Here is a 14,841-nt window from a genome sequence, read left to right as displayed (position 1 = left end):
TGATTAATAGCAATTGGCATGAAATTCAAAAGCACAACAATTATCCTCAGCAAACTTTTGTACACTAATCAAATTTTTTATGTGTCTAAAGAAATCAAGAAACTATGTCCAACATGTGAAATTTTTGTACCTGAACCATTACCTAATAAAATTTGATCTAAACCTATAAATTATGAGGCAGTAAAAAGATTGGTTTGTTCTGGAGTTATGTGATGAGATGCTTCTATCTCTGGATACCAGGAGCTTTCTGACATTGAAGAAGGAGTAACCATATATGCTATTGGGTCATGGAATGAAGATGGTGGAGGGGCATGCTAGGTTCTTCGCATATTGTTGGAATTATCTTGAAAGAGTTGGGTTGAAATTGCTGATCAAACCAGTGAAAGCATGAAAATGTAAAATGTCCAAGCTTCCCACAAACTTGGCATTGAATTCTTTGCGGAGGAGAATTTGGAAAACGAGAACCACAACTATTGCCTCTCCTTCCAGAAAATCTTCTACTAGCAGAATTTCTATAAGAATAAGTAGTTTCTGTAAAATTTGATTGAATTATACTTTGTTCCTGTTTTTGAAGCTTTCGATCATGTTTTCATGACCAAGAAGCAAAGATTCTACTTCTACAAGGCTAAGAAATCTGACTTTCACATAACTAATGATAAGAACAGTGCATGCTCCTCACTTAATTTTTTCTGAAATTGCTTTAATATGATCTTCCAAAGATAACAGATACAAGAGAATCTACAACCTTTTGGATTTTCTTCAAATATTCTTATGTGGATTGTCCTTCCTTTTTGATTGATTTTAACTGTGACTTGAGCTGCTTAATCTGAATTTTGGATACTTCTGAGAAATGTTCTTGAATTTTCTGCCATACCTGATAGGCAAAGGTACAATCAAGCATTTTGTTCTTGAAGGATGTATCCATGAATGTAAGCAACCATGTCATGAAGTAATGATCTCTGGTTTTCCATTCTTTATATTTTTCTGATTCTGTCCCAACTTGTTTTTCTACTTCAGTGCTGAATTGAGGCGGGATTTTTTCTGGTTTGAGATGATCTTTTAGATTGCTTGCTCCAATGGTGTGCAAAAGTAATTGTTCCTAGGTGCGGAATGTGTTCTTGTCATAGATTATAGCTAGCTCTGATACTATATTCTGATATAAATTGAGAGAGAGATTGTAACAGAGAAAGAACTGCATATTGTGTATATTATCTTGAGTTGAGGTTTACAAGGATGAGATACAAGCTATATAGTCTAACAGAATCTGATTGCTTATTAATTATTATTCATTCCCTTCAAGAAAGGGACAAGGATGAGTAGTTCAAATTGAGACTTGAAAGTTGAAATACAGTTTGTTAACTGTTAGGCAACTGAGGTGGCATTACAATAACATAACATTACCATTTAGCAGCTCCGAAATCGAAAGAAAAAAATGAAAAAGGAAGACAGAGACTGAGAGAGAGGTCAGAGATTCAGAATCAGAGACAGTCCAACAAATCAAATGTAGTCGGTCAGTCAGTCATTACTCATTTCACTTTCAACTTCCAAATCAAAATGCTCCGATCCCGCCGCCGCTCCCCTTACGCCGCCTACCTCTGCGCCGTCATCTCTGCCCTCCTCCTCCTCCTCTCCGTCTCTCTCCTCTACTCCCGCCTCTCCCTTACCCACCCTCACTCCTCCCACCTCCGCCGCACCCCTCCTTCCCCCTCCCTCCTCTCCGATTCCACCCCTGACGACCTCACCTCCGACGACCCCATCGACGAGCTCGACTTCGACGACCAGAACCCCGACCCCTCCCTCGACACGACCGATCCCCTCTCCTCTGCTGGCTACTTCTATGACCCTCTCTCCGCCTCCCTCCGCCGCAGCTTCAAAACCCCTCGTAACATCCACCAATTTTCCGATCCACAAACCCACAATCACATTCTCCACTTCGCCACCGTCGGATCCGGACGGGATGATCGCGCTAAGGCCGCGTTTGGCTCCGACGACCTCCCCGTCGACGACGACGTTAGGAGATTGGCTGCTCAGTTAACCGCCATCGAAGACGCGCTTCTGATTCGAAGCACTTCCCCTCTCAGGAAAGGTTGGGGTGATTGGTTCGAAAAAAAGAGTGTCTTTTTGAGGAAGGATAGAATGTTTAGGTCAAATTTTGAAGTTCTGAATCCGAACAACAATCCACTTCTTCAAGATCCGGATGGTGTTGGTGCTTCTGGGTTCACCAGGGGTGATAGGATCGTGCAGAAACTGTGGCTGAACGAGTTCAAGAAGGCGTCGCCGCTCACCAGTAAGAAGGTTCTCCTCTCCATTAACAACAACAAAAATTACAATAATGTAGATAGTTTGAAGAGTGATAGGAGAGAGTTAAGAACAAATAGGATGAGTAGTGGGATCAAAGGAGGTGCAGAGCGTAGGACTTTGAATGATGGGAATGAATCTGTAGAGGAACATGTGAGTGATGTTGGTGGGGATTTGACAGGCAAGGTTCTTTCAGTGAGTGCAAGTAATAGTAGGAAAGGCAAGAGTGTGGATTTTGGGAGGGATCATGTGTATGCTGATGGTAAGACTTGGGGGTACTACCCTGGATTGCCCGTGAATTTGTCGTTTACCAAGTTTATGGAAGCTTTTTTCGGGAAGGGGAAATGCAGTATGAGGGTGTTCATGGTATGGAATTCGCCGCCTTGGATGTACAGTGTCCGGCATCAGCGTGGCCTTGAGAGCTTGCTCTTTCACCACCCTGAAGCCTGTGTTGTGGTATTCTCGGAGACAATGGAGCTCGATTTCTTCAAAGATACCTTCGTCAAAGATGGGTAGTTATCCTTCCTTCCTTAGTGACTATATTCCTTCTGTGATTTTCAATATCAGAAACTTTTAGCTAAGCTGTTATTTATTTTTCTCAGTTACAAAGTTACTATTGTCATGCCAAATCTTGATGAGCTGCTGAAGGGTACACCGGCTCACATTTTTTCGTCGGTTTGGTTTGAATGGAGAAAGACTAAGTTCTATGCTACTCATTACAGCGAGCTTATCCGTCTTGTAGCTCTCTACAGGTAAGTTTGCCCAATTTTGTTGGCTCTCCGTGCTTATTTTATGATGCATTGGACATGTTGATGGTATTTAATTCGACATCTCTAAGTATTAATTAGACTAAGCTGTGAGCTGGGTACTTCTGGTGTTCTGTCTCCCTCTCTCTGGTGAATAACATAATGAAAACGATCACTTAAAGTGGAGATACTTTTCTTTTGTTTTATCAGGTATGGTGGGATCTATCTGGACTCGGATATCATAGTTTTGAAGCCAATATATTTCCTTAACAATTCTCTGGGTATGGAGGATGATCTTGAAGCTGAAAAAGTTTTGAATGGTGCTGTTATGGCCTTTGAAAAGCACAGGTATTGTTAGCTTGCTTTTAACTCGTCATAATGTTTTCGATTTTTTTAGCATGATATCCTAGGTATTCTCGAAATGAAAATCCAAAATCCTGTGGTCATGCATGTTTTGATTAAGTTGAATGAAAGTTTCAACTTTCAAATGCAAGTAGTATGACACATTGAGATTTCATTTCTGGTTCTTTGCAGTCTGTTCATGAAAGAGTGTTTGGAAGAGTTCTATAGGACATACGATGATACCAGTTTGAGAGGGAATGGTGCTGATCTTTTAACAAGGGTTGCAAAACAATTTTTGGGGAAAGAGAATAAATCTGTTAAACAGTTGGAGTTGAAAGTGGAACCCTCTTATATCTTCTTCCCAATCAGTCCGCAGGATATCACAAGGTAGCTTAACCATTTCTCTCGATTGTTAATGGATTATTGACTTATCATTTATTGTATCCCCTCCCCCCTCTTCTCCCATCTCTCTCTTGTTTGTGCTTTTGTACCTTAACTGGATTAACTGTATACAGATTCTTTAGCGCCCCAGAAACAGAGACTCAGAAAGCATGGCAAGATGCTCTGCTAGAAAGTATACTGCACAAGTCATTAGCCTTTCATTTCTGGAACCACTTGACATATGCTCTCATTCCAGAACCCAATAGCCTCGTAAATAGGCTTATGAATCATGCTTGTCTCAGATGCTCAGAATTACTGTAAAATGCTGGATTACACCAATCCTGTTTGGAGCTTCCCTACAGCAGTACATGTCAGAAAATCTGTGGATATTTGGCTAACATTTTGTTCTTGTAGCCATATTGTTGCTCTTAGCATTGCAGTTCAGAAGACACAAGCTGGTTCTCTTGTACAATTTTGTTGTATAAGTTGCGGAGATATAGTTGATTGAAGTTCGTTAGGGGAAGAGGGCTAAAATATACTGAAAAGGTTTTAGATTTAGTATACTACAACCAGCATTATCTAATGCTCGTGTATTTTAATTTATTGTAATTCAAGATGTAGTGTGCATAGAGATGCATGGTTCATCCCTGCAAGGTTTTGGCGGAACTGCAGTATCTAAGTGATATTTAGCTAGTGAAGAAAGCAAGCAAGATGTTATTGTCAAGAGTAAGCCATATTTGTCTCTATATATATTACTGGCTTTGATCTTCTAATATTTCTAAATTCTAATTTCAATTTTGCCACATAATAATGTCCTTACTCTTTTAACGGTAGAGGTAGACTATCAACCTAAAGAGGATTCAGGATTTACTACAGGAAATAGCAGTTGCAGTAGTTGAGAGTTGAGACAAGTTTGATTACATTTAGAAGGGGCTTAGCCTCTTTCCTTGAAAATAGGAGAGAATGCCATTTGGGGGAAGAAATGGTTAGCATTTATTTGAGTCAATTAGAAGAAATCCATGGAGGGTTTGCAAATTTTTGTATCTTTTTTCTACCAGTGGAAGGAATCAACAAGCATGAAAATAATAAATAAATATACTCCAAAAGCTTGATTAACAGAAGTGTGTGCCTCATCTGCAGCTTTATCTGTAATTGGAACTCCCATAGTATAGCTTCTTTTTCGTTCAACATGTGAAGTCAGATCTGTACCAACCAAAATATAACAACTGCTCAGAACTCAGAAATGAATAGCGTATTATTTCTCAAGAAATGTCTCCCTAAAGTATCTACCCTAGTTCACTTGTACTTCACCATCTTCCTAGCTTGAAAACCAAATGGATTGTATATAATTAATTCTGAAAACTAGCATGCTTTTTTTGTAATATGTTCAATACTTGAAGACTGTTAATATGATAATTAAGTTCTGTTAAAGAATGATAAGAAGTCACCAAATGGCCCATTGAGTACCAAGAAGGTTTTTGTGCAGTGATAAGTGGTTACTGCAATTATGCCTGTCTATATACATATGCCTTGTCAGTGATAAATGTCTTTATCATTTTCTTAATGGATCAAAATAGTAGAAAATATTTAGCATAGTTGCTTTAAACATATTAGTATCTATTATTCTCTCAGTTGTGACTCAATAATCCTTAATTATTACTATTACTTTATTAAAATCATGAACTGCAGGACTAACTGATGCTAGAGAACTAAGATGGTTGGAAACTGATCTAAAGGGGTAAGTAGCATACCTTGGCTTCAAGAATAGCTGTATTGATCAGCAACCACTGGACAGAATTTCCTTCTGTTGCCTCAGGTTGTGCTACTTTCTCTTAGTCTCTTTCTTTTTCTGTCCCCATTGAACCACCGACATCCGGGCCCTACTACTTGGAAGTTGGAACCCAACTAAATGCTCTGATCCGATGGAGGTCCCATGAAGAGGGTCTCCAACAAGAAATCTCAACCAATCCCACATTGGTTCTCTCATCAAAATTCCCAGTTTCACTTTCTGATTGCCTTTTTTCTTCAGGTTGTAGTTTACTCTCAAGTCTCAATGTGAAACCTTTTAGTATTAGCAATCAATAGTGGTCTGACTCCACACTTCTTCACAAGGTCCAACCTTTGAGATGGACCCTTAAATTTAAAAATGACTCTGAGATTCAGGCTGTTTGCATCATAGTACTTGGCTAAGTCCTTGAAATCTTGCATGATGGGAACATTGAAAGCTGGATAGTAGCATATGAATATATGATCTGAATTGAAACCCCACGGCACCTGCATTATAGTTGTGCAATGTCCAAGAAAGCGATCATTGGGATCAGAGTTGCCAGCAGGCTTTACAAAGTGATAACAATTAATATCTGGATCATAGCCTTCGTTGCTGTTTTGATGAGAACCACCAATTACAAGGCATAGAGCAAAGCCTAAGAACTTCGAATCAATGAACCACCGTTGAGGAATTTCTATGTTCAATGCAGAATTCGGTGTTTGGTAGCTGAACCAGTCTGGGATTTCAATTCCTGGCAGACATATGGATATCAAAGGACCAAGAGGTGTTCTTTCTTTCAAGGAAGCAAAAGCTGCCTCGAAGGGGGCATCTGCAATGATGTTGTTGCGCGAATTCTGATCCAAGTTTATGCAATTGTAATAAAAGGCAATCCTCTCTTCCATCAAGATAGTCTTTGAACTTGGAACAATCTCAAGTGATCTGCAATCTGCTGCACAAAAAGATTGCAGGCATGGTGGAAGTTCTGGTACAGACCGGAGCCTCTTGCAATCGACTAAGGTAATGGTTTGCAAATGAGAAAGATCTTTGATGTTCCTTGGCAAGCTCTCAATGTTACAGCCATTTACAGACAGATGTTCTAAAGATCGGGGAAGCTCTGGCAAGTACCGAAGCCTCTGGCACTCTATTAAGGATAGTTTTCTCAGGTGAGAAAGATCTTTTATGCTAACTGGCAGGCACTCAATATTGCTTTCATTTATTGATAAATCTTCCAAACATGGCGGAAACTCAAGTAGAGGATGAAGCCAGTTACACTTTATCAGAGGAAACTTTTGTGGATGAGAAAGATCTTTCATGCTCAGAAGCAAGGAATCAACTTTACTTTCATTTAGGAATATATCTTTCAAGGATGGTGGAAGCTCCGGTGGAGAAAACTGCCTCTTCTTGTTAATTATGGTAAGCTTTTTCAAATGAGAAAGATCTTTGATATTTACAGGTAAAAAATCAATATTTCTTTCATCAAGGGATAAGTCTTCCAAAGATGATGGAAGGCTTGGTAGAGACCGAAGCTTCTTGCAATCCATCAAGGTAAGTTTTTTCAGTCTTGGAAGATCTTTGATGCTTGCAGGTAAGTTCACAATACCGCTTCCTTTCAGTGATAAATCTGATAAGGATGACAAATTCCATGGTTCATCCACAGTTGGACCTTCAAAAGAGTTTTTCTCATTGAAAGTAAGAGACAATTCACCAAGTTTCGGCTTGTCTGGAAAATTCACAAGTCTTTTACAGGAATGAAGAACCAAAGTAAAAAGCTTATTGTTTCGCCAAATTGATGTTGGCAATCCTTTGATTGATGTTCCTCCCAAATTCAGGTATTCCATGTTCTCTGAAGTCACAGAGAAAACTTCAAGGCTTGAACAATCTCTAAGATTGAGCCTTTGTAGAGATACCAAGTGAATGTTGCTTGTGAGACTCTTAAGCTTAGCACAGGATTCCAGATTCAAGTAAACCAGCTGGTTAAGAAGTTGCCAAAGTGATTCTGGAAAATGTTCAATATCCGTCCCTCTTAAGTCCAGGCGTGTCATGTTCTCTGAAGTCAATGAAAACTCATCAAGACTTGAACAGCCTTTGCGAATGAACATTTGAAGAGAAAATAAGTGAATGTTTCTTGGAAGACTCTTCAGATTTTTGCAGGATTCCAGGTTAAACAAAAGAAGTTTGTTGGTATACTTGATAGATGTGGGAACACAAAGCAGACTTGTACAAAGAGAAAGATCTACCCTTTCAAGATTTGGCGCTAGAGATAAGTCGGGGAGATTGGTTAAATTGCTGCAGGCGCGAAGGTTGATCTCTTTCAAGCTTGGAAGACTCTGCAACAACAAAAATAGTGAATTGTAAGGGTTTAATAACAAAATATTCAACTTGACCTTCTTGTGTATGATACAAGAAACTACCTTAACTCCATCCCATAGTTTTTCAACATGGCTTCCCATCATGGAAAGCACAACAAGGTTGTCCGGAGAAAAGGTCGATGGCAAAGACTTGGAAGGGTATCCATCTCATTGGAGGTACCTCAATTTACTAGACAATGATTCAAGACCTGAAAGAAGGAACAGATTGCATGTCCTACCCCTACCCATATAGAATTTGATGAATCTTAGACTGGTCATCCTTGAGAAGCTCTCATAGCTCAAGTTCAAGACTCTTATTTGAGACACATCTAACATTATGCCTTCAACTGCATCACTTCCCTAGAAAGCAAAAATTAGAAAGTTAGTCAATAGAAAGCCGGATTTTGAAACAGGTATAATGTTCTTTGCAAGGGAAGTAAGTTCATCAATTTCTTACCCTATCATTTTTCAGTAAATCATAGATTTCCTCGGGATCCCACAACCGGCTGCGCCTTCCAGGGTCTTTGGTTGATTCCTGACGAACAATTTCCAAACCCATTTCTTGTATCAAATCATGCATGTGTAATTCATTTGCATCTGAAAATGTTATTAGAGCTTTGTCCTGCAGGATTCTTATCCCAATATCTGCATAGAAACCACAAATATCAAGTAGCCGTGTAACAGTTTCTTTCTTCTCTCCTTGGAAAAAGCATGCAATGTCCAGAAACATATTCTTCTGTTCATCATCATCTAATCCATCATAACTCCACCTCAACACATTCTGAATCTCTGTATTTGGAAATTTTGTGAGTTTTCTCAGAGCACTGTTCCATTGTTGCAGATTTCTAGAATGAAGGAATGAGCCTAAAACTTTTAAAGCCAATGGATTGCCATTTGCATAATCAACCACCATTTTAGATAGCATCACAAAACCTGATTCAGGATAGCTTTTGTCAAAGGCATTTAAACTAAAAAGCTGAATAGCATGATGAAGGGGCAATCCTTTGACCTCGTATATTTCATCGACCCCTTTGCTAAGGACATGCTTATCTCTAGTCGTGACAATGACTCTACTGCCTGGTCCCAAGAAATTATGTTTTGCAGCAAGATCTTCGAGCTTCTTCAGATTGTCAACATCATCAAGCACTATTAACACCTTTTTTCGGCTAAGCCTCCTCATAACAAAGGTGGATCTTGCTATAGGTGTGCCGAAATAGTGATTTGCATCCTCTAGTGCCTCAGAAAGAAGTTTATTCAGCAAATGCTGTTCTGATTCTTCCCTTACATTCTCCAAGAAGCAGCTACCTTCATATTGAGAAGATAGTTTGGAAAACAAGGCTTTGGCAATGGTTGTTTTACCTATTCCGCCCATGCCCCAAATTCCTATTATTCGAACTTCTCTTGACCTGATTCTCAACAAGGATTTAATGGGAGCAAGATTTTGGTCAATTCCAACAAGATCTTTCACTTCAGGGGATATATGCAATTCAGTTTTTGCATAACATCTTTGACAACTTCCTCAACGAGTTCAGATTCGATCCTATCATGCATAAAGGAATGGCACCACAAGCATATTTAGAGATAACTAAAGAGAAGAAAGAAAGAATGAATGAAAGATTTATTACCTGTAATTCTGTGAATCCCACCCAACTAAATTGGCTACTTCAGTGAGAGCAGCTTTCCATTTCAGCAGAATGTTGTGTTTGACATCTCTCTCATGTTTCTCAAATGCTTTCTTGTAAGTGCCAATTTGCTTCCTAACATGTGAAGGGTCAATCTTATAGAACACAGGTACCACAATGTGGCCCTTACCATGTCTCTTTTGCTCGAGTATTTTTGTGAGTTCACGCATGCACCACGTCGAGGAAGCGTAGTCCTTTGACAGAACAACCACGGACACATTGGAATCTCTTATGGCTTTGAAGATTGAGGAAGAGTTCTCATCTCCCTTGGAAATTCTGTTGTCTATGAAGACTTGTATCTTGCTTTGGTTAAGAGCAGCACAAAGATGGCTTGTGAAGTTGTTGCGTGTGTCCTCGCCTCTAAAACTGATAAAAACATCGTGTTTTTTGGAAGACGAAGATGACGATGAAGCAGCCATAGATGGCAGTGTCCGGTAAGCCATTCTTGGTGGACATGAGATTTGTCTGTGTCTTTGGCTATTGCCGCTACTAACAAGCATGCTGCAATTGTTGTAAGAACAAATTCTGTTGCAAATAGGTGTTAATCAGAATAGTTAGTTGGTGGAATAGAGTTTATGTTTGAGCAAGAATAGTCAACTGTCAATAAGAAAAGTCAAAAGTCAACTTCCACTTCAACTAACTTTTTTTGGATGATTTTTTCAACTCTTTCTAAAATTGCAAAGAAGTTAGAATGAATTCCCTTATGTTAAATTTTTGCATGCCATTAACTACCTAATCTTATATCATATGTATTTTTGAAGTCTTATATTTTAACTCAGTAGTAAGAAATAAGAATTTACAAGTGGTGAAAAAATGTACATTTTATGGCAAAAGAAAATTCTAAATTCAACTAGGAAATTAAATTAAAATATGGAAAATTGGAGATGGAAACGTTTGGGGACTAGTGGAGAGTTGGGAAAAACTCTAATCTCTCTACGCGGAACTTGACTTTAATTTTCTAGAAAGTCTTTTGGAACGAAAACAGGAAGGAACCAAGAAACAATTTTACAATTACTAATGCTATCACTGCCTAACTTCCATGCAAGCGTATATCTGATATTAAATTATACTCCCTTATAGTTTGAAGGGAAAAAATGCCCAACTTTGATGTAATCCTTTCTGAGTTGACCTCTCATCTCGTAAATTTCAAATAAATTACCAGTTTTTCATGGACGACTACCCCCCCCCCCCCCCCCACGCCTTTTTTTTTGTAAACAAGATCTCTTATCTAGTTATCTCTTTTTTCACTTTTATTTGAGTAAATGTTCTTTTCGGTTTCTAACCATTTGTCCAATAGACTTCGCACCCCCTAACAAATATAAAAATTCAAATCGGTCCTATTTACTTTGATATATGTACATTCCAGTCACTGTCACTTGCTGATGTGTCAATAACTTGTCCCTACAATAATGAAAAAGATAGTCAAGCAAGTGACTTGACACGTCAGGAAGTGACTGACACGTCAGTAAGTGACCTGTTTAAAACTGATTGCAGAGACTGGAACGTACATATATCAAAGTAGATAGGGACCGATTTGGGTTTTTATATTTTTTAGGGGGTGCGAAGTCCATCGAACAAATGGTTAGGGACCGGTAAGGCTGGAAGTGAGTCAAGCCAGCTCACGAGCTAGCTCGAGCTCGACTCGTTAATAACTCGATAAGCTAAACTCGTAAGCTAGTGAGCCAAGCTTGACCTTGGAATTGAGCTCATAAATTAAATGAGCCGAGCTTGAGCTTGGATAAGCTCAGCTCATTAGCTCGTAAGCTGACTCGATTATATATATATATATATATATATATATATGTATTTAATCTATATTTTTAATATTATATATATACATATGAAATAGTACTATATAATTATATATATTAATGATCTTAATTATTTAAAATTTCATATTTATTTTTTACATATAATTTTGATGTAGGACATAAATAAAAAATTTATAATTTATTGATAGATAACAATATATAAAATTGATCTTTTTTGAATATTTTTTAAAATATATAAGTTATAATTTATTGATATAGAATTATAGATTATGTATTTATGTTTCTATTATTTGAGCCAGCTCGTGAGCTTTCGTTGAGTCGAGCTTGAGTTTAAGAAATAAGCTCAATTGTTAATGAGTCGAGTCGTGAGTCAAGCTCAATTTTTGTGAGCCGAGTTTGAACTTGGTCTAGCTCGCCTTAACTCAGCTCACTACCAGTCCTAGGGACTGGAAAGGACATTTACTCCTTTTATTTTTCATGGATGTGAAATAATATTATGTATACATATTTTTTAGTTTTTTTTTCCAAAAGATAACAGTGGTATTTTATTCAATAGAAAAATAAATATATGTACAAAGTTAGGACAAGAAAAATAGAAAAAATAGATTTTTAAATATTTACAAACAGGTGAAATTGTAAGAAGAAAATAACATAGAAAAGTAGATTCGAAAGAAATCTTGCGGTACTATGCATAAGGTAAAATAGATAGCTTCTGATTCAACTTAAGCGATGTTACTAGCACTTTTTCTAGAGGCTCCTGGACATGCTCGAAGACTCATTGACTGAAGGATTATCATGTATTCATAACACGTAGCCGAAGAAAAGAAAGTAATCATAAATATCTATTTTGTGCTTAAATTTTATTCGAATAAAGATCTAAATACCCGTGTAAACTAGTAAAAATCATTTTCTCCTTCGATGGTACAAAGGCGCTATACGTATTTACGCCGAGACCAACTTTACTGTCAACTCCTTGACCAATGGACATCTAATTTAAATTGAGAAGTCTCTTGCAACTCTTTATACGCCATAAAATTCTTCTCCAAGAATTAGTCTCACATACGTTTATGTGTAAAGGAATAAAACTCTTGTGTTTTATTCTCATCGATTTCCTCTATTCTTAGCATACATTTATATAGTATGAGATTTGTTACTGATTTTAAATTTGAATCTCAATTCAAATTTAAATCATATCTTATTATTTTAAACTTGAATCTTTCAAATTTATGAATCATATCATAATTCATTTTAAAATAGAATCAATTACAATTTCATCCAAATTTATAATTCAAATTTAGAAAAGGAATTACTAATTATTCTCAAATCTCATTTAATATTCTCAATTATCATACTATTATTATATTCTTAGTGCTAGCAAAGAATATAATAATATTCCATTTGAATTAATACAATTGTTTATTTGATCAAATCAAAATAATAATTAAATAATTCTACCGCAAAGATTTAGAATACTCGTTAGTGTGTGACCCCAAAGGTTCAATACTAAGCGGATAGTAAATTAGTTATACTAAATTTACTAATTAAAGTTGGAATCTAGCAACATTTTTTAACGATCCGATAGTATGAAGAAATATATTTTTACTAAGAATCCGAGAAGAATAAAGTATAATTCATTCCACCTTTTCGGCTCTTGGTTACCCTTGTATGGTTTAATTGTCAAACTCTAACTTGTTATCTGAGTCATTATAATCATAGAGCTCAAACTCTTTATCGAGAGTTGACGAATTCTTTATAAACTAATCATTAATTCTACAAGTATTTAAATCATACCCAATGTCTATTCAATTAGCACCGTAGGGTATTAGGTGTCCGAAATCAAAGTATAATAAATACATTGTCAATTACTATGATAGTCGCAAGTCAAAGAAAACTATATTACTATATTCATCTTGAGAATATCCTATTGATAAATATGTAGTAATTATAACTATTAGGAATTCTCAAATTGAGTCATTTCAATTGTCATATCTATATATGCACCATCTATATATATAATTTAATAAATGAGATATATTAATTTTCATCCAATGAAGACCATTATATATATATATATATATATATATATATATATATATATATATATATATATGTTGATCTTTCTGGATTATTAATGTTCCTTTTAATAATCCTATGACCAAGTACAATTTAAACTAAATTATAAAAGATTTATCTCTTATTATTATGATTACTATCACAATGATAAATCTGTAAATTTAATCAAAAACCTTATTATATTAACATTTTAATATAATAACAATAACAAATTATTTGACATATGATTGATTGGATTGTGGTCATATTACTTATTTTTAACAATCTCCCACTTGCACTAGAGTCAATCAATCATGTGTATAATTTATTTGTAATAAAATAAATCTTCAAAAATACTTGCAAGAACAATTCTTGCTAAAACCATTTGCCTAATGACATTCTACCTTCTAAAATTGTTTAATTTAAAATATATCGTCCAATATTCCCACTAGTTTAAACAAAATGGACATCATACATCTTTTCAAAATGTTCAATAATAAATAGTGGAGAGATGCCTTTGAAATTGGAACTTATAGTTGTCAAAACAACCCATGTAAAATAATATTACAAATACTTCACAAGTTCTATTAATTCTATAACCAATTTTATTGGAGCATATTATTTGAGTAGGATTATCATCTCAGTGATAACCTTTTAAAAAAATAATTCTCAAATTGTAGTCAATATACTCACTTTTTAAAAAAATAATTCTCAAATTGTAGTCAATATATTATTTTTAAATATGCCACACGAAAGGTGAACATATTTAAAAATCTAAAATATGAAAGTAAATTAAGAAATCTATATTTCTGGCAAAATCATTTAGAATCGTAAATGAGTATCTTGGTTATCAAGTTGTTACTCATACTTATTCTAAATAAATATGATTAAATTGTATCACATACAATTATAATCCTAAATAATTATCTAGTTGTTAGACAATTATTTAACTAAATTATATTTTATACCCCTAAGTTGTCTAGCTTCAAGTATAAAATTAATTCTCTTTATACATCATCATATGGATAAATAAATTCTATCTTTGAGTACAAGTCTCCTGATTGTCACATTGCTCCTTGTAAATAAGAGATAAATTTATTTTTTGCCAATCTCCTACTTTTGGAATTTATCTCCATTGTTAAAATTTTTTTTATCATTGCATGGATTAAATTTTATATTCCCAAATTGTCTAGGTAAAAATATAAAATTAAATCTCTAATATATTAAATGTATATACTGATAATTATCTTGAAAATAAAACTTTCAATTATCAGGCCGCTCTTTATAATAAAAAATATTAGAAAAACTAATTTCTAAAAATATAGTGTTCGAAACACAACAATCAAATCAAAATTTGATTTTTTTAATAGACTAACATTTAACCTTATAAAACTATCAAATCAAATTTAACCTTCTCAATATATATATATATATATATATATATATATATAT

The 14,841-nt window shown here is 35.6% G+C and overlaps 4 protein-coding genes across 5 annotated transcripts; 1 reads left to right on the top strand and 3 right to left on the bottom strand.

The window, feature by feature from the left end:
- The first annotated feature begins 1,190 nt into the window (after window positions 1-1,190).
- LOC112796682 (uncharacterized protein At4g19900) lies at window positions 1,191-10,289 on the top strand. Of its 2 annotated transcripts, XR_011881070.1 has the most exons (7): window positions 1,261-2,810; window positions 2,901-3,050; window positions 3,255-3,392; window positions 3,579-3,773; window positions 3,902-4,493; window positions 5,457-8,296; window positions 8,725-10,289. XR_011881070.1 is itself a non-coding variant. In XM_025839258.3 (5 exons), the coding sequence occupies exons 1-5, from the start codon at window positions 1,555-1,557 to the stop codon at window positions 4,086-4,088; spliced, it is 1,926 nt and encodes a 641-aa protein (XP_025695043.1). In that variant the 5' UTR covers window positions 1,191-1,554; the 3' UTR covers window positions 4,089-4,540. The 2 variants fall into 2 exon arrangements, 1 of the variants encoding a protein (XP_025695043.1); XM_025839258.3 differs by lacking the exons at window positions 5,457-8,296; window positions 8,725-10,289 and having other exon boundaries at window positions 1,191-2,810; window positions 3,902-4,540.
- Window positions 4,634-8,083, bottom strand: LOC112796681 (uncharacterized). The gene is made up of 3 exons (XM_072235512.1): window positions 7,947-8,083; window positions 5,519-7,862; window positions 4,634-4,970 (listed from the first exon to the last, which is right to left on the bottom strand). The coding sequence occupies exons 1-2, from the start codon at window positions 7,986-7,988 to the stop codon at window positions 5,811-5,813; spliced, it is 2,094 nt and encodes a 697-aa protein (XP_072091613.1). The 5' UTR covers window positions 7,989-8,083; the 3' UTR covers window positions 4,634-4,970; window positions 5,519-5,810.
- Window positions 8,052-9,255, bottom strand: LOC112796684 (disease resistance protein RPV1-like). The gene is made up of 2 exons (XM_025839259.3): window positions 8,341-9,255; window positions 8,052-8,243 (listed from the first exon to the last, which is right to left on the bottom strand). Exons 1-2 carry the CDS (start codon window positions 9,253-9,255, stop codon window positions 8,052-8,054), a joined length of 1,107 nt encoding a protein of 368 aa, XP_025695044.2.
- Window positions 9,293-10,189, bottom strand: LOC140184429 (toll/interleukin-1 receptor-like protein). Its single transcript, XM_072235513.1, has 2 exons — window positions 9,509-10,189; window positions 9,293-9,423 (listed from the first exon to the last, which is right to left on the bottom strand). The coding sequence occupies exons 1-2, from the start codon at window positions 10,063-10,065 to the stop codon at window positions 9,348-9,350; spliced, it is 633 nt and encodes a 210-aa protein (XP_072091614.1). The 5' UTR covers window positions 10,066-10,189; the 3' UTR covers window positions 9,293-9,347.
- Window positions 10,290-14,841: the final 4,552 nt, after the last annotated feature.

Source organism: Arachis hypogaea, chromosome 4 (genome assembly GCF_003086295.3).
Source record: "Arachis hypogaea cultivar Tifrunner chromosome 4, arahy.Tifrunner.gnm2.J5K5, whole genome shotgun sequence".
Taxonomy (NCBI): Eukaryota; Viridiplantae; Streptophyta; class Magnoliopsida; order Fabales; family Fabaceae; genus Arachis; species Arachis hypogaea.
This window is presented reverse-complemented; position numbering and strand designations above follow the sequence as displayed.